This window comes from Lepidochelys kempii, chromosome 1 (assembly GCF_965140285.1).
Source record: "Lepidochelys kempii isolate rLepKem1 chromosome 1, rLepKem1.hap1, whole genome shotgun sequence".
NCBI classification, from domain to species: Eukaryota; Metazoa; Chordata; order Testudines; family Cheloniidae; genus Lepidochelys; species Lepidochelys kempii.
Window position 1 is genome coordinate 69,282,802 of NC_136380.1, and position 26,487 is coordinate 69,309,288.

General features: G+C 43.2%; 1 protein-coding gene across 7 annotated transcripts in view; it reads left to right on the top strand.

The window, feature by feature from the left end:
* Positions 1-494: 494 nt before the first annotated feature.
* Positions 495-26,487, top strand: part of TDRD3 (tudor domain containing 3) — a 443,000-nt gene continuing 417,007 nt past the window's right edge. For 4 of the 7 annotated variants that reach the window (XR_012159206.2, XM_073346164.2, XM_073346179.2 and 1 more), the window contains exon 1: positions 498-830. Coding sequence is in view for 5 of the 7 variants with exons in the window: in XM_073346164.2 (XP_073202265.1) it covers positions 790-830 (41 nt within the window). In the remaining 2 variants the exon portion in view is untranslated. Of the gene's footprint in view, positions 831-26,487 lie in introns of all 7 variants that reach the window. The other 3 variants (XM_073346158.2, XM_073346195.2, XM_073346202.2) reach the window with 3 other exon arrangements.

A 26,487-nucleotide genomic window follows, 5' to 3' on the forward strand; every position in this document is an offset into this window, starting at 1 on the left:
CATATCTAAGTGCTGGGAGCTGGCGTTACAGCCCTGGCCTGGTGAGACCTTTGGGAGCCACGCTACCTCCCCGATTATTTTATTTACACACAGAGGTTTGGGGCCCCCCATGCCCCTGACTCTGGCAGAGCTGCCCTCCTCCCCGTGCAAGAGCTCAGACCAGGGCCGCCTGAGCGGGCGAGCTCTCGTACAAACGGCCTTCTGCCATCAAGGGCATCCACTGCATTCCCGCCCTGCCCGGGGTGGGTGTGTGACAACAACCTCCCCTCTCCCCTTGGCCCATGTGGCCGAGCCACGCCGGCCGTGAGCTCCCCTGCCAACATCCGCAATCACCGGCGGGAGCCGGACAGTCAAGTCACCCCCCCACCCCCGCCAGCGAGCCTGGCCCGAGCCCGCCGGTAGCCCAGGCCCTGAGGCGGCCGCGGCGCTGGCGCCGCCTCTTCTGCCCGCCCCCGTGATGGCGGCGCCGGCGGCCTCCCTGGCGCTGGCAGGGGGCGCCGGGCCCGCGCCTCCTCAGTAGCGGGACGGCTGGAGCCTCCCCCGGCCCGGCGGCTTTGTTCGCTTGCGAGCGGCGGGGTCTGCGCCTGGAGCCGGCGAGCTGCGCCGAGACCCGGCGGGGGCGCGGCCCTCAGCCGGGAGGGGCGGCCCAGGCCACGCGGCTCCTCCCCCGCCGCTGCCCCCCCCCTCCCGGGTACGGGCCCAGCCGGCCGCCCAGCGCCGCGGCAAGTTTGTGGGAAGCAGCAGCAGCAGCAGCCGAGGGCCACGGAGGCGGCGACGGCCGGAGCTACCATGGCTGGCGGGACGAGCTCCGCGCTCTCGGAGTCCGGCTGGTAAGTGGGGCCTGTCCGCTGTGCGGCTCCGTGGGGCCGATGGTGGGACTCGGGGCCTGCCCGGAGGCTCGGGGCTGGGAAACGGCTGCTGCTGCTCTAGGCCTCTCTGGTTCCTGCCCCTTTCCACCCTGACAGTAGGTGCCTCCCCCCGCCTTGTGAGAGGAGCAGGAAGTGCTCGGGGTGGGGGAAGATAGGTAGCTTTCGCATTTGAATGCTAGCTATTGATTTGACCTTTTCTGGGTCACTCAGAGGGGATGTGTTAGGCACAGTCCCTGAGCAGAAGATCCAGGGGCCAGACTTGGTATTCTTTTTCTCAGTTTTCCCAGTTTATACAGTGAAGGGTTGATCTTGTCCTGCATGTTTCCTACTTGTTACATGGGTAGGTGGGCTGTAGTTGCTTCTCCTTGCAGAGGCATGGTGTGGCTTTTTTAGTTATTTTATGCACCTGGGCAGTGGGTTCCCTTCATCATCTCCCATAAATGAAACAGAAAGTAAGGTTAACACTAGTTAATGAAGTAAGTTTCCCAGCATCCCTCAGAGTTGGTATTATTGAGCTAATGTTACAGAAATGATCAAAAGTAAAGCTTAATGCACCAAGAAGTTGTCTTATCTAAATTCGTAGGCCTTGTGTAGTCTACTCCAATCTTTCTCTGAACAGTTTCCCCTCATTGCTAACAATGATGTTTGGGTGCAGCTCCATGGTAACAACAGTGGGAATGCTGATTTAGACAGGGTTCTTAACCACCAATGGTAGTTTTTACTGAAATGTCATGTAGATATGTTGCAAATAGATTTAGTTGAGATGTAGTTAAAACAGTGTAGGCACACGCCTTTCTGGACCACTAATACTACTACTGGTTGTGCTGCATGGGTAGGAAACTCTTTCTTTAAAAAGGGGGGCTAGTGTAGACAAAGCTATAGTGAGAGCAGACTTAGGACTAGAACCCAGGAATTGTGACTCTCTCCAGTTTGTGCTAACCGTTAGACATATTACTTCTCTCAAAAGGCAACACTTACCAGACTCACCACTTTTTTCAATACAAAGCATACACATACTTAGCAGGGTATGGTTTAGTATTATTTATTTACTAGGTCAGACTTTTTCTTGACTATTTTACAACACTTTTGTAAAAATGAGCGCACCTTGAAATATCTGCTCATTGTAAAAATTAGTAATTTAGGCCTAGTTTGGAAAATTACTGTGGTACATGCATAAACGTCAAGCATGTGAGTAGGCTCATTGACTTGCTTGGAATACTTGCTTAAAATCCCACATGCTTAAAATATAGCATGTACCTCCTTCCTTCCGGTGTTTTGTTGGATTGGGGCCTTAGAGTGCCTAAATTTATTGCTGCCACTTTAAAAGGATCATAACAAAGGTCACATTTTAATTGCTGGAGCTTATATACTGTAACACCTATGCTGGTTCTTCAAATTTTAATTCAAAGTTCAGTTTCTGGAGAAAATAATCTATGGGAAGACTATAAATCTGCTGATCTGTGAACTTTCTGCTCCTAAAAACTTGTATTGTCTTTGAAATAACCTTCTGTTCTTTTATGGAATCATTGATCAACCTGAGAAGCTGAGGTGTCTTGCTTGGTCTGTTTCTCTGCAGATGCTTGGCAAAGGAGTAAAGGTGCTAATTTCAGAAATTATATTCTTTTAACACTATTCTAATGTGCAGACTTCAGTACACAGGGTAATGACTCTTGGCCACTAGATGTTAGGCACTAAAGGTAACTTAATTTTAATAACTATATTGAAGGAACTGTATCAGCAATTTTAAGTTGAAATTAACCAACTTTTCAGGCAAGTAGTTTATACTTTACGTAATTTTTTTGTTTTTTGTTTGTTTCTCGTTTCTTATTATGCAGTATATAGATACAGTTTTATCGGAGTAGAGAGGTTATTTGCTTCTGTATTTGGCACTAGTGCAACTGCTGCTTGGATATTGGAATGTCCAGTTCTGGGGTCCACAAGTCAAGAAGGATATGGAAAAATTGAAGTTAGTTAAGAAAAGAGCAATGAGAATAATTAGAGGATTAAAAAACATGCCTTATAGTGAAAGATTGGAGCTCTGTCTATTTAGTTCAACAAAGAGAAAGTTAAGGGATGACTTGATTACAGTCTGTAAGAACCTACATGAGGAACAAATATTTAATAATGGGCTCTACAATCCAGCAGAGAAAGATATAACATGATCCAATGGCTGGACATTGAAGCTAGACAAATTCAGACTAGAAATAGGGTGTACATTTTTAACAGTGAAAGTAATTAACTATTGGAATAATTTACAAAATGTTGTGGTTGATTCTCTATCACTGGCCATTTTTAAAGTCAAAATTGGATTTTTTTCTAAAAGATATGCTCTAGGAATTATTTTGGGAGAATTTCTGTGGCCTGTGTTACACAGGGGATCAGACTAGATGACCACAATGGTTCCTCCTTGGCTTGGAATCTGTGAATTTAAAATATTAGTCTTAACACGCAAATTGAAATTTTTAGGCTGCTGCCACTTTTCTATTTTGACTGTCAAATGAATGTAGTGTTAAGAAGATGGCTTGTTGATATTTGTACTACAAATAAAAAAATTTCCAAACATTTTAGTGGCTAGCTTATATTAAATAACTGAAATGGTTCACACAGTTTCTGCAGTGTGTGCCCTGGACCTTGGCAAGCTACAGCATTGGGGAGTGGCTGATGTGCTTAAGCATTTGATTTGTGCCCTCATGATGTTGCAGGAGGTGAGCCAGTGGTGGGTAGTGGGCTGACTGCCAGGCACTGTTCAGTCACTAGTGGCATGTTGTAGCCTAGTCTTATTGGGGGGCGGGGGGGTATCATATAGGAAAGAAGTGGATGTACATGGTGGGGAGGAGGAGGAAGGGGAGAAGGATTGGAAAGAAGAGAATGAACAACAGAAATATCATTAAATAAACACCCAACTAATGTTTTTAGTTTTTTCTGCATCTGTACTCAAGATGTTCTACTGTGGGGTGTGATTTTTTCCTTGACTCCTCCACCCTCTGATAGCAGCAGCAGAGCTTCAAGCAGATTTTAAAGAAGTCTTCAGAACTGGTACTTAACTTGGTGTGTTTCTAGTCTACGTTAGTAGTTTAAAACATGATCAGCACCAGCTAAGTTGCAACTGTTGCTGGCACCTCTTGCGAGAAGTGGGAACCTTTCCTACTTTAGAGACAAGGTTAAAAGACGCTATAAGCCAAATTCTGTACTCATTTACACCAGATGTGCTCTTCTTTACATATGTGAAACACCATTGTCTTTTGCAACTGCAATTTAATTAACATATCTGTTGATTTATGAGGCACCCTGTACTCCAGCTTGCTTTCCCAAATCCTTACTGGTTCTGCTACAGTAACAAGAATTGAGAGTAGTAAAAACTAATTGTTGGTGCTGACGTAAGCAGATATAACTCTAAATATATTTATGGAGCTGGTCTGTTGAGTAAGGAGGTGGTAACATTACACAGTCATTTTGCAGAGTAGAAGTGCACTTGGATTTTTTTTAATGTAGGGATATCTTAACCTTTTTTCTAGATAAATGTGTCCATTAAAGAGTGTAGTTTGAAATTTCCACTTGACTCCATCTTACACACCACCTAATGCAAGAACTTAAATACTTTTATAAGCACAAAGGGATATTGCAGATATATTATCTGATTCCGAGTAAATAAAACTTAAGATAGAAAAGAAATATCTACGGTACATCCAACTGGAAATGTTAGAGATTTATCTTGTATATTTGTGTTGGTATTACAAAATGTATTTTATTAAATTCTGTGAACATTATATTTATTTGCTGTCAAGTGTAATTTTGGTAATAGTGATCAGTAATTACAGCAGATGTATTTCTTCACCTCGTTTGGAAAATTTAGAGATTCAGCCCCCGTTGATGTTAGTGTAGTTGTATTTTCTTATGCTTCTTTGGTCAGTTTGGAATTTTTTCCCTTTGGGAGTCCAGTAGGAACTTCAGGTAGTATAGGGCTGTGTCATAACTAGTATTGGCAGCGATGGTAGATAAAATCTGACAAATTCTGCACAATATTTTGTTTGTGTGTGTGTTATATATGAAAGAATCTTAAAATTTAATACAACAGAAAAAAATTGTCATTTGGAATCTTGGATTTGGGAATGCCTTAACTTCTTTATGATTTACTTATTTTATGGTGCCCACAAAAATGAACTGAATTCCAAACGCTTCTTCTTTTCTCTCTGTTTCCAAAGGTGTCCCATTTTCTGTTTCTCATTTGGTAAAAATGTGGGAGTTGGTGTGCCATTGATTTTTAATTCAGCCTTCTTGTGTGTCCAACCTGTGCTCTGAATGAAGCTAGGGTCTTGTGGAAGATGTGTATGTGATGATCCTAAATTACACAACAGTTTTTTTTTTTTCTATCCTAATGCATACACACAAAGTGGCAGATAAAAAGTAGCATGGGAAGCTTTAAATCTGACATTGCTTAATTTCTGAGTGTTGGCTTTTTAAGCTAAAAAATGATGATGGCGTCTCACATTGATGTATGAGATTCATCCAAAACTATAGGTGAACAGATATATGTGAGGTCAGACCAGTGCTTCCTCTAATTTTTCCCATGCATAGGCGGAACAAATTTTGTTATGTGCCCATAACAAAATGTGTTTGTTTGACACATTACCTCCATATTGGTGCACATAACAAAATTCATGTGGTGGGGCTGGGGCTGAGGGGTTTGGAGTGTGGGAAGGGGGTCAGGTCTGGGGCAGGGGGTGTGTGGGGGGTACAGTTGAGGACTCCGGTGGGGCATGCGGGCTCTGGGGTGGGGCCGAGGATGCGGGGTGTGGGGTGCAGGCTTTAACGTGGCTGTGTAGTCGCGGCTTTGTACAGAGCTCTCCCAGTGCTATAAAAAACCCACCTCTATGAGGGGTGTAGCTACCAGCGCCGAGAGGGCAGCTACTAGCACTGTAGCACTGTCTACACTGCCATGTTACAGCGCTGAAACTTGAAGCGCTCAGGGGTGTGTTATTTTTACACCCCTGAGCGAGAAAGTTGCAGCGCTGTAAAGTGGCAGCGTAGACAAGGTCTTAATGTGCCTCACTTTAAAGCAGTTATTGACAAATCTGCCACCACCTTGCTTTGCTGTGGACTGTTGCTTCCTAGTTGCTGGGATCAAATTGACGTGCTTTCAAGTATGGACTTCAGTGTGTCTTTATATCATTTGTAACCTACATAACTTTACATTAAAGTCTTTTTGTATGTCATTTTCTTGTTTTATTTAAAGGAAGAAGGTTTTTCTTAACCTTTGTAATTTTGTAGGGTTTTTTAAAGGAAAAAAGTAAAAATATTTAATACTACGTAGCTGTGACACCTCCTTCATCATACTTCTGTCAGCAGTGTGTGAACCCTGTTCCTTTAGTGTTGCAGCACATAATCCTGTTGCCACACGAGTTACAGAACTAACTGTATTAGCTGGCAATAGGAGAAGACTGTTACCCTAGGGTGGTGATTGAACCACTGAAGACAGGTGCTGGATCCAGAAGGTTGTTGCGGAGCCTGGCACACCTTGACTCTTTCACTCACCCTGCCCTCCCGCCAAGCTGGGGGAGGTTTTGTACCATGTGATGCTCGTGGAGTTGGGTCTCTGAGGTTATGTGCTGAGTCTGGATGGTTGCTGCTGATGGAAGCCTGGCCTGGCTCTCTCCCACAGATGTCTGCTGCAGTTGCTCAGACAGCTTCAGGATGGTTCCTAGTGTAGCAGCTGCTGCTGCTTTTGCATAGGCCCAGCCTTAGAATGTTTGTTTTCACTTTAATGTTTTGGCATGCTCCCAGAATTTTCCTGAGGAATGCAACTAAGTGGAGGGATAAGGTAATTTTCAACAGTTGTGTATCAGCAAAACTTTAACATAATTTCATGGGACAAAGGAAATGCACCTCTCTAACCCCAGGGCTTCCCCACTGCCAGATTTCAGTGGCTCTCTATGATAGTAGATGTGTTGAATCTTAAAAAAAAAAAAAAAAAAGTTGCAAGTATCTTTTTTTAATGAAAAGTGTTAGGCAACCTAAATATAGGGCTTGCTACCAGGATCCCCTTTAATAGAAAGCATTGTTTGCCAATAGTTAATACTAAGGCCATCTATTTGTTAGTATAGGGATAAACCGGGAACATGAGACACTGCTCACTATGTGTTAACTGTTGACAAGTTCTAATTTTTTTCTCACAGGAACAACTGTGCTTGGGTGCTGATTAAAATGTCCATCACTAAATCTATATTTATAAAGTAATTGTAGGTCTGACTCCTGTTATAACATATGGGAATCAATGCTGAAATTCCATTCTTTAAAGTGTAATCCTAAAGTATTACTTAGTCACTTAAAATACATATGTTTAACAGATATATTCTTCTGATGTAGTAGTAAATAGTCTACTGTAGTAAAATACTTGTATGAGAACTGAAATACTTTTTCAATACTGGAAGCTCCAATTTTGATGTTTTATAATATAGCTGACGTTCAGGATATATCACTAAAATATAGCACTTGAAAAATATGTAATGTAAGAATCTATCAGGATGTACTATTTACACATTATGGTGTATCGTAAAATCACTTTTGTAACTCTGTTTTGATGTTAGTTGTTGTTGCACACATATCATGGCTAGAACCATAAAATAATGCTGGATTATAGCTATTTCAATTAAAAGAAAATAAAAACAACCTCCTTCCACCCAAATCGTATGTGAACAGATTGTTGAAAGGTTTCAGAGTAGCAGCTGTATTAGTCTGTATTCGCAAAAAGAAAAGGAGTACTTGTGGCACCTTAGAGACTAACAGATTTATTTGAGCATAAGCTTTCGTGAGCTACAGCTCACTTCATCCAGTAAGGTACTCAAAATCATGAAATTCCAATCTTGCATGGTCTGCCTTAATTCTCCCCATTTGTGTGCATTATAATCTTTAATTACAGGAGTGTATACTATCCTATAACATTTAAAAATATTCTACAATAATAGGTACGTGTGTAGTATTGGTAATTTTTTTTATATTTGCACTACTTTTGCTGTACTTACACTGATTTATCATAATGGTTCAATATCTTCCCTGATGTAAATTTGGTTTGTAGATATTTTTCTCCGTGGTATGTATTATAATAGTTAAGACCCGTAATTTTCATAGGAGTGTTTTGTAGCCTCTTTTGTTTGAGATACACAGAGCAGCAGTACACAGTGTTACAAAGTGCTTCACATGTGTAGCTTTAAGGTCATGGAAAAATGTACCTCTTATGCATTTGTTATGTATATGGATAATTATGTATATGGATAATGTTCCCATACTGCTTCTCAAATAATCCAATTTGTCATTTTCCTATAGCCTTACATGCGTTTGTAGCAACTTCTGGGAGTGTATACTATGTGTGTATGCTAAACAGTTAAAGAAGGTCACTTGTATGAAAAGTACAAAAGGGAATCATACCTGCAACATAAGCTAGAGAGTGTCCCCCAATCCTGCAAATGACTACATGTGAGTAGTCTTACTGACCAATGGTGTCCATAGATGATGATGGGAAGATATGTCATGATTCATTGAAATAGTGCTGTAACATGTTACAAAATATAATTTCAGTGAAGGATGCAAGTACTTCTGGAAGCTACAGAAAATTTGGACAACCTTTCAGTCCATTTAGCAAAGTGCTTGCAGATCCAATTGTAAGAAAGTTGAAACGAATAATTAAGTGTAGAAGGCTTTTCTTCTCTCTACTAGTGTTTTAATCAAGAATTTAGTTGTGTAGTATTGATTCAACATTTATTATGTATGGGCTATTTCCTTGGTGGAACAAACTGCTCTTGGAGTTAATTCCTTTAAAGAGTAGAAAAAATGTTAATTTTAACCATTAGATTTTCAGTTTATTACATGTTAATGGCTTGATAAAATCGTAGATAAAGCTTCTGTGCTGTAGCAAGGTCATGACCCAAAACTGAGTCACCAGAATGTATCAGAGAGTTGCATGGGAGGCGTAGGTTGGGGGAGGGAGGGGAGTGGAATCGGGTGTGGATGGGAGGATTCAGGGGAGGGGTTGTAGAGCCCGCCCCACAGCAGTGTCTCCTGAGGCTCTGGTCTTGTGGGATTGATTAGACTCTGTTCCCCACTCCAGGCGTTCCTACGTGGTGCATGGGATTGCAAAAGTGTTCAGGTTTGGCCCAGCCACCCCTCTGTTCTAATGATGGGTAGCCAGCCAGGCCAAATTTGAGTGATTGGCTCTGCAATCTCATGTGTGAGTAATGTTGCGACCTGGCACAAATGTGGCATGGCTGGACCGAACCTGAGCGATGCTGTGACTCCCAAGGTCATGATGCCTGGAGCGGGGAGCCAAGCCCAGCCAGCCCTGTGGGGCTGGGAATGCCACTGTGTTATGTACAATGTGCTTGTTCTGTTAATGTATATATTGTATGTTGTGGGTAAAAAAGACAGTTGGCAGTTTTTCAAAGAGACATTATTAAGGGCACCAGAGCAAACTATCCCACTGCGTAGGAAAGATAGGAAATATGGCAAGAGACCACCCTGGCTTAACCAGGAGGTCTTCAATGATGTAAAACTCAAAAAAGAGTCCTACAAAAAGTGGAAACTCGGGTCAAATTACAAAGGATTAATATAAACAAATAACACAAGTACGTAGGGACAAAATTAGAAAAGCCAAGGCACAAAACAAGATCAAACTAGCTAGGACTTAAAAGGAAACAATAAAACGGGTTGTCAACCTATGGCTTGCGTGCCAAAGACGGCACGCGAGCTGATTTTTAATGGCACGCTGCTGCCTGCCGGGTCCCAGCTGCCGGCCCTGCTCAGCCAGGGACCCTGGCACGCAGCAACATGCCATTAAAAATCCTGCCCGCCCCGGCCCGCTGTTCTCCACCTCTCTCCCCCCCCCACCCCGCTGGAGCAGGGTAAAGAAGCTTGGTCCTGCCGGCTGCTGCTGCAGGGCAGGTGAGCTCCCCCCTCCCCTGCCTCTTCCCCCAGCATGCTGGGTTCCTGCCCCTCCTCCTCTCCCTCCCTGCCGCTGATCAGCTGATGGCCCTTGTGCGGGAAGGGGAGAAGCGGAGCAGCAGGGCGCTCGCTGCTCCGGGGAGGAGGCGGAGAAGAGGTGGCCTTGGGGAAGGGGGTGGAATTCGGGCATATCCCCTCCAGCCCCCATCATGAGCCGCTCTGGGCAGGGGGCTGGGAGCACCCCCACGACCCTAGCCCACACCCCCAGCCCTCTTCCCTGACCCCTACACCCCCTCCACACACCCCAGCCCTGACTCCTGCACCTCCCTACGACCCCATGCCCTGAATCTTGCACCCCCCGAGCACCAAATGGGAGCTTCTGCACCCCTTCCTCCCACATTCCCACCTGCACCCCTCGCACCAAATGGGAGCAGCCCAGGTAAGTACTCCACACCCAAACCTTCTGCCCCAACCCTGAGTCCCCTCCCTCATTCTAGCTCCTGGCCAGACCCTGCACCCTAACCCCAGCCTGCTCCTTCGCCCCCAGCCCTTTGCTCAGTGCACTCCCACCCTCAACTCAGTGCAGAGAGAGAGGAAGAGAATGGGCTAGAATTAGGGAGAAGGTAGGTACCCACTCTATGTGGGCAGGGCCGGGATCCCAGACTGGCAGCGGGCTGAGAGGGGCTGGCAGCTGGGACCCTGGCTGGCAGGAGCCAGCGGATGGAACCCCAGACCGGCAGTGGGCTGAGAGGTAGTGGGCTGAGCCACTCAGCCCACTGCCAGTCTGGGGTTCTGGCTGCCGGCCCTTGCCAGCCGGGGTCCCGGCCGCAGGCCCTGCTCAGCCTGCTGCCGGCCTAGGTGAATGGAACCCCAGGCTGGCAGCGGGCTGAGTGGGCCGGCGGTGTAAGATCAGCATTTTAATTTAATTTTAAATGAAGCTTCTTAAACATTTAGAAAACCTTGTTTACTTTACATATGACAATAATTTAGTTATATAATATGTAGACTTAGAGAGAGACCTTCTAAAAAACGTTAAAATGTATTACTGACACGCAAAACCTTACATTAAAGTGAATAAATGAAGGCTCGGCACACCATTTGTGAAAGGTTGCCGACCCATGCAATAAAACATTCTACAAATACATTAGAAGCAAGAAGATGACCAAGGACAGAATAGGCCCGTTACTCAATGAGAGGGGAAAGACAATAACAGAAAATGTGGAAATGGCAGAGGTGCTTAATGACTTCTTTGTTTTGGTTTTCACCAAGAAGGTTGATGGCGATTGAATGTCTACCATAGTGAATGTCAGTGAAAATGAGGTAGGATCAGAGTCTAAAATAGGGAAAGAACAAATCAAAAATTACTTAGACAAGTTAGATGTCTTTAAATCACCAGGGCCTGATGAAATGCATCCTAGAATACTCAAGGAGCTGACTGAGGAGATATCTGAGCCATTAGCAATTCCTTTGAAAAGTCATGGAAGGTGGGAAACATCCCAGAATACTGGAAAAGGGCAAATATAGTGTCCGTCTATAAAAAGAGAAATGAGGACAACCTGGGGAATTACAGACCAGTCAGCTTAACTTCTGTACCTGGAAAGATAATGGAGCAAATAATTAAGCAATCAATTTTCAAATACTTAGAAGATAATAAGGTGATAAATAACAGTCAGCATGGGTTTGTCAAGAAACAAATCATGTCAAACCAACTTGAGAGCTTTCTTTGACAGGGTAACAAGCCTTGTGGATGGGAGGGAAGCAGTAGATGTGGTATATCTTGACTTTAGTAAGGCTTTTGATACTGTCTCTCGTGACCTGTTCATAAACAAACTAGAGAAATACATCCTAGATGGAGTTACTATAAGCTGGGTGCATATCTGGTTGGAAAATCATTCCCAGAGAGTAATTATCAGTGGTTCACAGTCATGCTGGAAGGGCATAATGAGTGGGGTCCCGCAGGGATCGGTTCTGCGTCCAGTTCTGTTCAATATCTTCATCAGTGATTTAGATAATAGCATAGAGAGTACACTTACAAAGTTTGCGAACCGTACCAAGCTGGGAGGGGTTGCAAGGGCTTTGGAGGATAGGATTAAAATTCAAAATGATCTGGGCAAACTGGAGACATGATCTGACGTAAATAGGATGAAATTCAATAAGGACAAATGCAAAGTACTCCACTTAGGAAGGAACAATCAGTTGCCCGCATACAAAATGGGAAATGACTGCAGAAAGGGATTTGGGGGTCATAGTGGATCAAAAGCTAAACATTAGTCAACAGTGTAACGCTGTTGCAAAAAAAGCAAACATCATTCTGGGATGTATTAGCAGAAGTACTATAAGCAGGACACGAGAAGTAATTCTTCCACTCTACTCTGCGCTGATTAGGCCTCAACTGGAGTATTGCGTCCAGTTCTGGGTGCCACATTTCAGGAAAGATGTGGACAAATTGGAGAAAGTCCAGAGAAAAGCAACAAAAATGATTAAAGGTCTAGAAAACAGGACCTATAGGGAAGATGGAAAAAATTAGGTTTGTTTAGTCTGGAGAAGAGAAGATTGAGAGGGGACATAACAGTTTTCAAGTACATAAAAGGTTGTTACAAGAAGGAGGAAGAAACATTTTTTTTCTTAACCTCTGAGGATAGGACAAGAAGCAATGGGCTTAGATTGCAGCAAGGGAGGTTTAGGTTGAACAGTAGGAAGAGCTTCCTAACTGTCAGAGTGGTTAGGCACTGGAATAAATTGCTTAGGGAGGTTGTGGAATTTCCATCATTGGGGATTTTTAAGAGCAGGTTGGACAAACACCTGTCAGGAATGGTCTAGATCAGTGGTTCTCAAAGCTGGTCCGCCGCTCATTCAGGGAAAGCCCCGGTGTGCTGGACCGGTTTGTTTACCTGCTGCAAACGCAGGCTCGGCTGATCGCGGCTCCCACTGGCTGCGGTTCGCCGCTCTAGGCCAATGGGGGCTGCGGGAAGTGGTGCAGGCCGAGGGATGTGCTGGCTGCCCTTCTCACAGCCCCCATTGGCCTGGAGTGGCAAACTGCGGCCAGTGGGAGCTGTGATCGGCCGAACCTGTGGACACTGTACGTAAACAAACTGGTCCGGCATGCCAGGGGCTTTCCCTGAACAAGCAGCAGACTGACTTTGAGAACTACTGGTCTAAATAATATTTAGTCCTGACATAAGTGCAGGGGACAGGACTAGATGATCTCTTGAGGTCCCTTCCTGTTCTATGATTCTATGAAATATTTAAGTAAGTGAGACTTTTTTGCACTATATCTATTTACTGGGTCGTAACAGACTATCAAGGCTTACAAATGTGTCCTGAACCCAAAAAGTTTGAGAACCACTGTTATATCACATTAATACTACTTTTATATTAGAAATGATCAATTTTGCTTCAGTTCTGTTGTCTGAAATACAACTATCCGTAAGAAAACTCATAGAGAAGATCCCTCTTGTCATATAAATGCCTACACTTCATTACTGCTAGGGTCAATGCATAAAGTTTATGGGGGAAGTTTTCAAAAGTACAAAGGGTAATTGGGTGCCTATCTGCTCTTGTGCCTTTGAAAATCTCCTGCCCCCTCCCCATGCTAAATTGCAGTATCACAGCATAGAAAGAGGTTGAGTTTTAAGGTTGAAATGTTTAATTCTAAATCACTGTTTAGGGCCCCATTCACACTGCCATTCTAAACTCTAGAGTCTATACCCAGCTCTCCTGTGTCTTTATGTATGACCCAAGGAAAGTCATGGAACTGCCTTATCTGATTATGCTTGCCAGCTTTTTAGAAGACTTCGAGATTTACAGTTGAAGAACCCTATATAAGTGCTAAGAATTTTTATTCAGTGATGTTAGGGGCAAGTGCAGGAGTGGGAGAAGAAAGTGGGTTATTTTCAGGGATCTGTTTCTGACTTTATTCACAGCAGCAGTTTTTGAGTGAGTCTAATAATATGAGTCTGAAGGGATAATGGAATTTGGGAATATTGAGAAGAGCCTCAGATAAAAAAACAGTGTTTTGTAATATCATGAATGAGAATTCTTTTGCCTCATTTGAGAGAGAAATTCCTTCAAAACAAGTTCTGGGAACTATGAATATGTGTACTACTTTCCCTAAACACAGCTAGGTGTATCTTACTGAATTTTTGTAGGTTTGGATATGGCACACATCAAATGTCTATATTTGTTTGTGTGTATGTATTTTAATAGCCTCAAGAAAATGGATGACTTGGATGAGGAACATTTAATTACTGTTCATTAAGTTTGGAAATATCTACAGACTTTGGAATTCTTGCTTAGGGTGAGCACTACTCAATGCTTATTCTTGGCAATATTATCCTCAACTTTTTGTCTGTAAAGTGGTATATATTATATTTTAAATCTAACATTACAAATTCAGTATTACAAATTCATTCTGGTATTAATGAACCACAGAAGTCTTAGTAAGTAAAAAGGGAATGGTCACCCAACCTGAAAATCCCTTACTTTTCAACTGATATTCAATAGCTAAGCAGGTTTGGACCTGAGTGATACTTCCATAGATGATCACTTGAGGACACTACTACTTAGCATTTATATAGCACTTTATATTTTCAAAGCACTCTGCAAACATTAAATAATACCAGGTGGACTAATCTCTGCTTTTCTGTGATAGCAAAGGCTGTTACTGATGTCATACATGACTTGAAACATTTGCTGTGCACACATTACCTGAAGGTCTGTGCTGATTAGCCAGAGACATATTCCAAAAACTTGGAGAGAGTCTACAGGTGGCAAATGGTGGGGGAGGGGGAAAGACTGTGTTTTTAATCTGTTTCTGGTGCTTGTGGGGTGTTAACTTTTGGCTGTCACTGTTTCCAGATTTGGATTTGTCCTTTTATGTCAATCTTGTGTGTAGCAACTGCCTGGCAAATTTTGAGGCTTCCTACTGTCTCTGGGCTGCTGAGACAAAAGAGCAACCATCTCTCTTGCCCTGGCTCTGGGAAGGGAAGGCTGGGCTCCCCACATAAATACTGGAAAAGGTTTTGTGACTGGCCTATTGTATTCCTTAGTCATCTTATTGGGAGGCTTCCCTCTTCTAGCCCCTTCTCCTCCTGCTGTTGTCTCTTTTTTGGTCCTCCTCCTATTTAGGTTACATTTCTACCTCCTAAAACCAAACAAATCTGCCCTGTGGTGACACTATAAAGAAAACTGGAAAAAACTAATGTCCTTAAAATGTATTTCATGTGATTTGGAGCTATGAATAATAATATGCATAATTCTAATTACATGTATGCTTCATGATGTTAGTGCGGGGTGGAGATAAGGTTGGTTGTTTGTCTTGGCTGTGTATTTCCATATCTTAAAGGGTTTTTCATTTCTTTTAAGTTTAACCGTAATGCTGAATTTCTTGGCTTAGTAGTACCTTTTTTATTTGTTTGGTAAAGGGTGGATACTTACAACATCCTAGTATTGTTTTTATCCTGAAGTAACTGATAAATACTCTCAACCCTAACTCCCAATTTAATGTAGTTCTTGTCTGGTAATAATACTTAGTAAGTACACGTGATACGTGTTTGGAGAGAAGCCACAGCAATTTTATTAACTTCATGAGTGTTCAGCTTTGAGTCTGCTCAGGTTTTTGGAAGCATCAAGTTCATACTTGGCATCTTAATGCAGTTATTATCATAGCCACTTTCATACTAGTAAAGACTGCTGTTCTTGAGTGCCTGGCTAAGGGCTTGTCTACAGTTTGGTAGTCCATAGCAAGCGGAGGTTGTTGATCTATGTAGCCTGATGCACACTAAGGGCTTGGCTACACGTGCAAGTTAGAGTGCATTAAAGCAGCCCCAGGCACCCTAACTCCTGACCCGTCTACACTGGCGAGGCACTTAGAGCGCCCGGACTCTGCAGCTGAAGCGCTCCTGTAATCCACCTCCACAAGAAGCATAACGCTTGCTGCGCTCCGGCTGAAACGCCTGAGCGTCAGTGTGAACGAGGTGTTGCATTACTGTGCTGTGATTGGCCTCCGGAAATGTCCCATAATCCCCTGAAGTCAAGTGGCCACTCTTGTCAATGTTTTGAACTCGGCTGTAGAAATGCGGATATCCTCTTTCAAAGCTCCGTTTCAGACAGCTGGCATTAATGTGGAATGTTGCTGCTGTGAGTGTGTAAGAGAGAGAGAAGCCGGGGGAGGAGTCTGGTGCTGTTTGAATTTACAAGACAGTATGCTGACACACTCTCAGCACCCCAAAAACTCACTTTCTCTCCCCCCACATACACACAACACGCTCCCTGTCACACTCCCCACCCCCATTTGAAAAGCATGTTGCAGCCACTTGTACTCTAGGATAGCTACCACAATGCGCTGCTGTCTGTGGCGTTGCAAGAGCTGCTAATGTAGCCACGCCAGTGCACTTGAATCTGACAGTGTAAACACACAGTAGCGTTTTCCTTGCTGCGGTCTCCAAAGGCTGGTTTAACTCCCAGCTCTCTACATCTGCAAGTGTAGCCATTCCCTAAGGCATGGTGAATAATGTAATATGATATTTCTATTGTGAATGAATAGTTAGGTGGCTGTGCAATATTACTGAGTGTGCAAAATTTTTCTGTTGAACTTGCCTGTTGTACTATCGTCAACTTGCTTTTTTGTCCCCTAATTATGAAATACATATCATATAAATTATTCTAAAAGGTTCAGCATTTTATAAACACCTAGAAAGCCATTTAACATAGTGGTAACATTTCTACACTGCCTTTGCCACATTTCTAAGACCAGTATAATTTTTGTATCTCATGGCCAATGCCATCATATCCACATTCTAGACTTGTAGCTTTTTTAAAATCCACTGAAGACAAACAAATGTGTATTTTAGGATGATATTTCTTTCAACAAAAGGAGTGGTTAAAAACATTTTGCATCTGTAAATTTTTAACTGTTGAAACCTGATGGCAACAAATTATTTACTTTTCCTGCAAATTTGAAATCCAGTCATAACATTTCCAGAACATAAGTAATTTCGAGCAAGTTTATAAGTTCCTGTTTTTAAGTCTCAGTGACAACCATGGTACACATGTCCATCATTAGGGAAAGAAAGAAAAACAGATTGCTAAGACTAGTGAATGAGCATGCAATTTGTTTTAAGGGGCACCTGAAATCGAGTTAGGTCTTGTCCACACTACAGTTTTGTTGGCAAAAGGTAGCTTTTGCCAACACAACAGTGGAGGTGTACACTCTTCAGTGCTACTTTTTGTGGCAAAACTCTCCTGTTTTGTTGATAAAATAAAACCACCTTGACAAGAGGCATAGAGCTTTTTGTTGCAAAGTTAAAGCGACAAAGCGTTAGTGTAGACTCTGTGGTTTGTTGTGTCAATGTAACTAGCCTTCCACAGTATCCACAATTCCCACAGTGACTGCTTTGCTCACTGTTTTGAACTCTACTGCTTTGCAGGCATGCATCACTCCCCTTTCAAAGCTTTGACTTTCCTCAGCATGGAGAGTTCATATGCTGAGCAATGGTGCAAAGTAAGCTGGTACTGTCAAGTACGCCGTACCGTTAAGACATTTATTGCTGGTATTTTCAAGAATGAATAATGAATAATAAATACTGTTTTTGTAAATTAACCGCTGTCATGGACTATTTTGGGTAATGTGCCAGGTGTCGTAGCTGTCCCAGTATGCAAGTTGTGCAGTGTTTTAGTGCAGCTGCGTGAGACTAGTTGGTGGACTAGTTCCTCTTGTTATCCTCGTAAGGATATCGGAAGAGTGGGCTGGCACATTTATCTAATTATGAGAGGGTTCCGTTGATAAAATAAGTCCTTTGTATGTGTTGTGTATTGGATTGTGTTGATGTCAGAGCGAGTTGCTATGGGGTTAGGTGGTAACTAACTGGGGGGTTGGGTCAGTGGTTACCACATGGCGTTAGAATATTTAGGTGTGGGGTGGAGGCTTAAGCCACAGTTTAAGTTTAGTTTTGGAGTTGGGACTGAGGGTGAGCGAGAGAGCAGACGGCAGAATGTGTTGGTGCCGCAGCCCTTCCCCCCCACACCACGTGGCTGTATAATGTGTGCATCATACAGTAAAAACCCATTCTCTGCACCGCTGTTTCCACGTTCCTATGTCTTTGTCCCGGCCAGAAAACCATTTCTTTACGTTTTCTTTTGTTTTTGCTTGAATTGTTTTTTTAAATATCCTTTTATTATTTCAAACGTGTTCCGTTGACAACTAAAATGATGGAAAAATAGTGGTCTTGAAAGTGATTGTGTCTTTTTTAGGCCATAACTTGTTTCTGTTTATCTGATTGGCATAATTTTTTATTTTCTTCAGTTTTATTTTAGCTCTCCATGGCAAACAACATTTTGATATGGCCTGGTGGCTATTTTGTTTTTCATGAACCTCCCAATAGGCTATACGAAGCATTGCCATAGTCTTGGATAAGTTATGGCAATAAATCTAACTTGTCTACTACCCTTGAAGGGGACGACGATATCATCAGTTGACAATAATCCTTTGCTGCCCGTACTATTTTCGAATGGTAAGAGAGTCTTCCCCTGGTGTATTAAAAATGCAAATCTAGTTTGTGTGTGTGACACTTGATTTAGAATCCTAATTGTCATGGTTATGCATCTATGCCACTGTTGCATGGCGCGAAAATTAAAAATCTGGGCAGTGAGTAAAATTGAAGACAGCCAAATTGGGAAAACAAAATGTAGCTAGCTATTTTTTTTTTTTTTAAACTGGTTACTAAGGATCGATCACAATGTCAATGCAACAAGCATTACTAAAAATGTTCAAGCGTAAAGCAGAGGATGGATGTGGAGAAAAGTAGGGCCTCTAAAAAAACTGACAAATCTGTCACCAACACTGCATGTAGCCACAGAAAGGCCAAATCTACAGCCTGAGGAGGGTGAGAGATCTGCTGAATCGTGGGGTAAGCCTCCTAATGAAAAGCAATGCCCAGCTGTGTGGTTGAGGGTTCAATTTGAGGAATTTCAGAGGAAAAATGATTGGATGTTGGCTTCCAGTGAAGAGCTAGGGTGTAGAACATGTGGTAACATTTCCAGTTGAAAGTTTCTCTGCTCGAGGCATGAATATTGCTTCTCAATGGGCTGAGTGTCAGATTTCATCTTTTGGGAAGAATAAAGAAACAACGCTCGCTTCACTTCAAAAAAATTAATGAACACAAAAAGTCAGCTGCTCATACTGATGGCACAAAAATTCTAAAAACAGCTAAGAAAGACATGCTGATAAACATCAATGCAAAAAGTGAAGAAGCAGAATTTGAAACAACTGCTTGTGTGTTCAGGATGGCTTACTGCATTGCGAAAATGAATCGGCCGTATACTGACCACAAGAGCCTGACTGACCTGCAGCAACTGAATGGGGTTGAGATCGGGCGATTGCTTCAAAGCCAACCTGCCTGCAGTGATATCATAGGGCATGTCTCCACAGAAATGAAGAAAAAAATTGTCTCGCAGATAATCAAGACCAAATCCAAGATTGCGATACTAGTTGACCAATCTATTACTCTTGTTCAAAAATCAACTCTTATAATTTTTTACAAGCCAGTGTTGGTGGTGTTAGAAATCCAGTAGCATTTCCTTCGGAATTGATTGAGTTAGACAATGCATCGGTTAAGAACATAAAGCAAGACATAATCAAATGTTTACTAGGTTGTGGATTCACTGTGGAATTACTGACCTAGGTCTGTCAGTGTTTGTAGTAATGGTGCAAATGTCATGCTAGCAGTCAAAGCTGGGGTGGGCAAACTCCTACAAAAAGACTTCCCAAATCTCATTTTGTGGCATTGCCTTAACCATAAACTTGAACTGGCCATTAATCAAACACTGGATATTACTGGGGGTACAAACGATATCAGACCATTTTTAGACAGCTTATACTTGCTTTACAGTCAGTCACCAAAAAATGCCCGTGAGCTCAGTACACATGCAACCAAACTGCATGTTGTACTTAAACTGAAAACTCTACCAATTTTTTTTTATGATGGGTAGTTTCAACATGGAGAGCTGTCAATACAGTCTGGCAGACTTACCGAGCATTAGCTAAACATTTTGAGGAAGCTTCACAAGACCAGTCAAGAGATAGAAGGGAATAAGCAAAATTCCAACGTCTCTCAAAGCTGTGTTTGGTTAACTTTGTGAAAAATCTATCATTAATGTTGCATGTCCTAACGGAGCTCAAGAATTTGTCTGAACTCTTATAAGACAGAGAACTGACAATCCCAAAAGCAGACAACCTGATGAAAATCTGTTTGCAGAGAATCGAGAGCCTACATAGAAACCCTGTATTGCACACTGAACAGGCACAGCGAGCCGAAGAGGCTATGATGTTCAAGAACACAAAGTTGACAGGCGCTGGGAAAAGTCCCACAATTAATCCATCACAATTCATTCAGCCCATTGTTGACAACATGAGGTGCAAATTATTCACCACCGCTACTAACCAGGCTAATCAAAGCACAGCAGAAAGCAGTTAAAATTGCTTACCACAACCTGATTGAGAATGTGTCTGTTTTCAAACCTGAAACATGGTACATTGGCCAGACCGGACAGTCTCTACGCAAAAGAATAAATGGACACAAATCTGACATTAGGAATCATAACATTCAAAAACCGGTAGGAGAACACTTCAACCTCTCTGGCCACTCAGTAAAAGATTTAAGGGTGGCAATTTTGCAACAGAAAAGCTTCAAAAACAGACTCATAGAATCATAGACTTTAAGGTCAGAAGGGACCGTTGTGATCATCTAGTCTGACCTCCTGCACAATGCAGGCCACAGAATCTCACCCATCCACTCCTGCAATAAACCTCTCACCTATGTCTGAGGTACTGAAGCCCTCAAATCGTGGTTTAAAGACTTCAAGGAGCAGAGAATCCTCCAGCAAGTGACCCATGCTACAGAGGAAGGCGAAAAACCTCTGCCCTGGAGGAAAATTCCTTCACGTCCCCAAATATGGCGATCAGCTGAACCCTGAGCATATGGGCAAGATTCACCAGCCAGATACCCAGGAAAGAATTTTCTGAAGTAACTCCGATCCCACCCCATCTAACATTCCATCACAGGCCATTGGGCCTATTTACTATGAATATTTAAAGATCAATTAATTACCAAAATCATCCAATGAGAAACTGCTGAGCTTGAATTAATATGCGAACTAGATACCATTTACTTGGGTTTGAATAGAGACTGGGAGTGGCTGGGTCATTACACATATTGAATCTATTTCCCTATGTTAAGTATCCTCACACCTTCTTGCCAACTGTCTAAATGGGCCATCTTGATTATCACTACAAAAGTGTTTTTCCCCTGCTGATAATAGCTCATTAATTAGCCTCTTACAGTTTGTATGGCAACTTCCACCTTCTCTGTATATATATAATCTTCTTACTATATGTTCCATTGTATGCATCCGATGAAGTGGGCTGTAGCCAATGAAAGCTTATGCTCTAATAAATTTGTTAGTCTCTAAGGTGCCACCAGTACTCCTGTTCTTTTTGTGTGAACCTCTGAAAGTCAGTCACCATGAAACACACCTGGGATTTGTGGAATACAAGTGTTGTGCAGGACGGACTGTTCCTGAGAAATTAAAGAAATTACTCCTCACTGTAGATACTCTTGCAGCGAGTAATGCGATTGTGAACGAGGCTTCAGCGTTATGAACAACATAATCATGGATAAATGGACTGCATTGACTGCTCATCGTGTGGCGGATCTACTTTTCATTTCAATGATTGGACCTTCCTACACTGAGTGGAATCCTGCTGTATATGTTAAATCGTGGCTGAGCAAGGGACATCAGGCGGCCCATTCAACTGAGGGCATGGCACAACGAGAGCAAGCAAAGCAACAGAATCAGGCCTACTATGCACCGCTATGGAAGTGTCTTTGATTTGGTAAGTTTCTGTCATAAATTTGAAAATTACTTTATTAAATTGTCTAATTGAATTAGCTATTTGAGTGACTATCAGTTGGTCTAACTATTGTTGAAGTTAGCTAGCTATTGAGACCCTGAGGTTATTGTGTTGATGGTTATGGAACATTTTTTGTGTAGGGGAGTGGGGTCAGGGGTCGGTACTGTACAGGTAAAAGTTAAAATCTCCTTCACCACTGATGCTGAGCATGCCTGGCAGGAAAACAGCAACATGCTCTCATGCCTGAAGTATAGGGGAGGGGTGTATCTGTGAGCTGAAGAGGATGTGGAAGAACTCTGAGGGAATCACAGAACCCTTAATGTGGAATCCTGCTCTCCCTGGCACTAGAAACACAGCAGCAGCCGGAGATGGGAGAGAGACTGATGTGCTGTGCAGAGCCAGGGAAGGTGGCGGGGGCTGATGTGTGTGGGGAGTTCCCCTTCCTTGCCTCAGGATTGGTTGGTTCTGGCTGCTGTCTGAACTTAAAAAGACAGCATGCCGACACTCACTCTCCCCCAACACATACTCTGTCTCTGTCTCCCCCGTCCACACCCTGGCCACTTTCTGTCACACACTCTACTCTTTATTCCCCATTTCAGTGGAAAAGCAACTGGCAATCTAGATGTCCATGAAATGATGGGTTTGAGAATCCTGCATTGTGTGACGTACCTGCCCCATGAGGCATTGCAAAGCCTTTCCAAAGAATTCTGTGGCCAGTCGCACAGTGGGAAAGCTACTGAATGTAGTGCTTAATGTGGTAAGTAAGAGTCATAATGATGGTTTTGTTTTAGGTTTTAATTGAAGTCTGTGAAACCAATATCAGTTGCCCAGTCTCTGCTTTGTACGTCAACAAGGGTTGGAAATGCTACTAAATTTTCATATTCATTCCATGCAGAAAGAAATGTTTCACATCACCCATTAATATTCTCTCTTACTTACTAAGGAGTGTCTTTAGGAGGCTCTGGAAAGAAACTCATTTTTGCATGACCTTCCTCTTTTTCCTCTCCAGGTTGCTATGTAAAGAACATTTTCCCTTAAAAAAGAGCGCTTATAAACATTAATCTAAGTTTCTGTAACTTTAGTGGTTAAAATTTTAGTGTTAAAGTTAATAGTTAATAGACATGAGACTTCTTGTGTCTTATATAATGGATATTTTTGGATCACTATCTATGCTGTTAAAAGTATACCTGAACATAAAATGAACTGTTTTCTGCCAGTTTATGACAGGTTTGTGCCTGTTCAAATACAGTTAGTCTTATGTGCAGTATAGATGGATTAGTTACTAGTGTGTAAACCTTAACTTTTGCATTTACTTACTTTAGCCCTGATCCTGCAATCCGGTCTGTGGTAGAGGATCTCTGTGTCTGCAGTAACTCCTTGCTTAATGTTGTAGTTCTGTTCTTGAAAAATTTGACTTCAAGTGAAACGATGTTAAGCGAATCCAATTTCCCCATAAGAATTAATGTAGATGGGGAAAGGGGGGAGAAAGGGTTAGGTTCCAGGGAATTTTTTCTCGCTGCCTGCTAGTAGAGTATTTTGTCCACTACTTGTGGGATTATCTGGAAGAGCAGTCCGTAGGAGCTAGTGGGTCGGGGCTTGGAACCCAGCACCTCCTGGCAGGCCCTGCGGAGCAGCGCCTTATCCCCTCCCTATCTGCGCCTCCTAAATGCAGCAAAACACCTGATTGCTGTGAGTGGGAGGGATGGGGGAGTCTGCGTCGCTTCTCCTCCCGCCTCACCCGCAAGCCTCCTGAATGTGGCGAAACAGCTGTTTTGGTGGAAAAGTCCACAGATCCATTACAGATCCATTACAACAGGTCTTACTCTTGCTTGCAGCTCCTTGGAGGAAAAAACTAGGAAGTGAAACCAGATATTCTAGGGATAACAAATATGGTAGATTAGTAGTCATGACTGTAGCACAGGTATTGAAGTTGTTTTTCAGGAAAGACAGAAATAAAGGTAAAGGTGGTGGAGTAGCATTGTATATGAATTAGGAGGTAGACTGTAGAGAAATTAGAAGTAATGGAATGGATAAAACCACCTCTTTGGGTCAAAATAACTTTGGGGAGCAAAGATAACACAGCCCCCACTGCGATAGTGCTTGGGGTCTGCTACGGACCCTCAGGATTCGATTTGGATACGGCTAGAGACCTCTTTCTTATTTTTAATGAAAGAAATACTACTGGGAATTGTGTGATTATGAGAGGTTTTAGTTTCCCAGATCTAGATTAGGGACAAGTGCCATTAATAATGGCAGGACCCAGATGTTCCTGGATGGGATAGCTGACAGATTTCTTCACCAAATAGTCACTGAACCAACAAGGAGGTGATGTCATTTAAGGTTTAGTATTGGTAAGTAGCAAGGGTCTTTCAGAAGAATTGGTTGTAGAAGACAGCCTTGTTTGCAGTGATTATGAGATAATTAAATTTTAAACCCTAAATGGAAGGATAAACAAAAATAGGTCTTCAAGTTGATTTTAAAAGGGTAAACTTAAAAAAGGTAAGTGAATTAGTTAGGGAAGTGGCCTGGACTGAAGAACTCCAGAATCTGGATGTGGAGGAGGCTTGGAATTAGCTTCTGTAACTTTGACTTAAAGTATCTGGCCTGTATCCCATGCAAGGGGGGGAAAATTGGTAAAAAGGTTGCAGACCAAAGTGGATGAGCGAGCATCTAAACAGGTTATTAAGAGAAGGCCAAAAGTCTACAAGGAATGGAAGATGGGAAGGATCAGCAAGGAAAGCTACTTCTTGGAGGTCAGAAAGTATAGGGAAAAAGTTAGAACTGCCAAAAGCCAAGCAAAGGCTGAGGGGATTGGTGTCTGTAAATACATCAGAGGGATAAATGCCAGGGAGAGGAATCAAATGGATATAAACTGGCCATCAACAAGTTTAGGCTTGAAATTAGATGCAAGTTTGTAACCATCAGAGAAGTCAAGTTCTGGAATAGCCTACCAGCGGGGGCAAAAAACCTAACTGGTTTTAAGACTGAGCTTGATAAATTTATGGAAGGGGTGGGTGGGAGGAGTATGATGAGACTGCCTAAAATGGCAGGTGGCCCATCTGTGACTGCTAGTAGTAAATATCCCCAGTGGCTGGAGATGGGGCAGGGCTCTGAGTTACTACAGAAAATTCTTTCCCAGATATTTGGCTGGTGGGTAATTGCCAACATGCTCAGGATTCAACTGTTTGCCATATTTGGGGTTGGGAAGAAATTTTCCCCATGGTCAGATTGGCAGTCCTGGATTGGCTCACTTTCTGGTTTAAGAGGGGTTGTTTGAGGTTCTGTGGCCTGTGATGTGCAGGAGGTCAGGGTAGAAGATCATGATGGTCCCTTCTGGCCTTAAAGGGTATATCTACATAGGGAAGAAAAATCTGCAGCTGACCTGTGCCAGCTGACTTGGCCTCACAGGGCTGTTTCACTGCTGCGTAGGCTGCCAGGCTCCTGCTGGAACTTGATCTCTGGGACCCTCCCACCTCACAGGTCCTAGAGCCCATGCTTTAGCCCAAGCCCAGATGTCTACACAGCAGTGAAACAGCCCCACACTCCGAGCCCCGTGAACCCGAGTCTCCTGGCATGGGCCAGGGTGTCTAGTTCATGTGTAGACATACTGAAAGTCTGAGTCAATCAGAGCACGTCAAGAGTGGCCCCCCACTTGAATATTCAGTCAGGCAGTTTGAACTACCTTCAGTAGCTGTTTTAAGGCATTACTTGACCACCTACTCAAAAGCACAAGAATACAAAACTAAGAGGAAAAAGGGATCCTTTTTATCTTAATATTCCTCTTATTGTATTCTAAGTGTTACTGGGCTATTGTTAGTCTTGGGGGCATTATATCAAGATTGCTGGAAACCGTCTTCTGATACTGAGATAACTGGCTACAGCAACTTCAGCACAGTAATGTCTGTGAGGCAATTTTAGTTGTTTCTCTGAAGTAAGGGAGGCTAGGGTTTCGCTGTGTTGTTTCTCTGTAGCCAGGATCGGCAACCTTTGGCACGCGGCCCATCAGGGAAATCCGCTGGCGGGTCGGGACGGTTTGTTTACCTGCAGCATCTGCAGGTTCAGCCGCTTGCAGCTCCCATTCGCTGTGGTTTGCCGTTCCAGGTCAATGGGACCTGTGGGAAGCAGTGTGGGCCGAGCGATGTGCTGGCCGCTGCTTCCTGCAACCCCATTGGCCGGAAATGGCAAACCACGACCCGTGGGAGCTGCCATCGGCCAGACACTGCAGGTAAACACACTGTCCTGGCCCATCAGTGGATTTCCCTGATGGGCCGTGTGCCAGAGTTTGCCTATCCCTGCTCTATAGTCTACTATAGTGATTCTCAACCACAGGTCTGGGGCCCGCTGGGGGCTGCAAGCAGATTTCAGGTGGTCCACCAAAATAAACCAGAGAGCCGGCTGGCGTTAGACTCACTGGGGACCAGGACGGAAAGCTGAAGCCTGAGCCCCGCCAGCTGGGGCTGAAGTCGAAGCCCAAGCAACTTAACTCTGCAGGCCCACTGTGGTGTGGGGCCCTGGGCAATTACTCTGCTTGCTACCCCCTTACACTGACCCTGGCTTTTAATCTACTGGATATAGAGAGAAACAGTTGTGGCAAAGGTGTGTTGTGGAGTTTCTATAGCATGTTGGGGGTAGGAGGGGGAGCTCAGAAAGAATATGGTTGATACCTCTGTTCTACTTCACTAATTTTGCCCTCCCCGCACCTTCTGTTAAAAAAAGCTTCTTCCTAATCTGTTCTAATTTTTCACATTAGTAGTGGTTTCCTTCCTTTATATTTGGTGA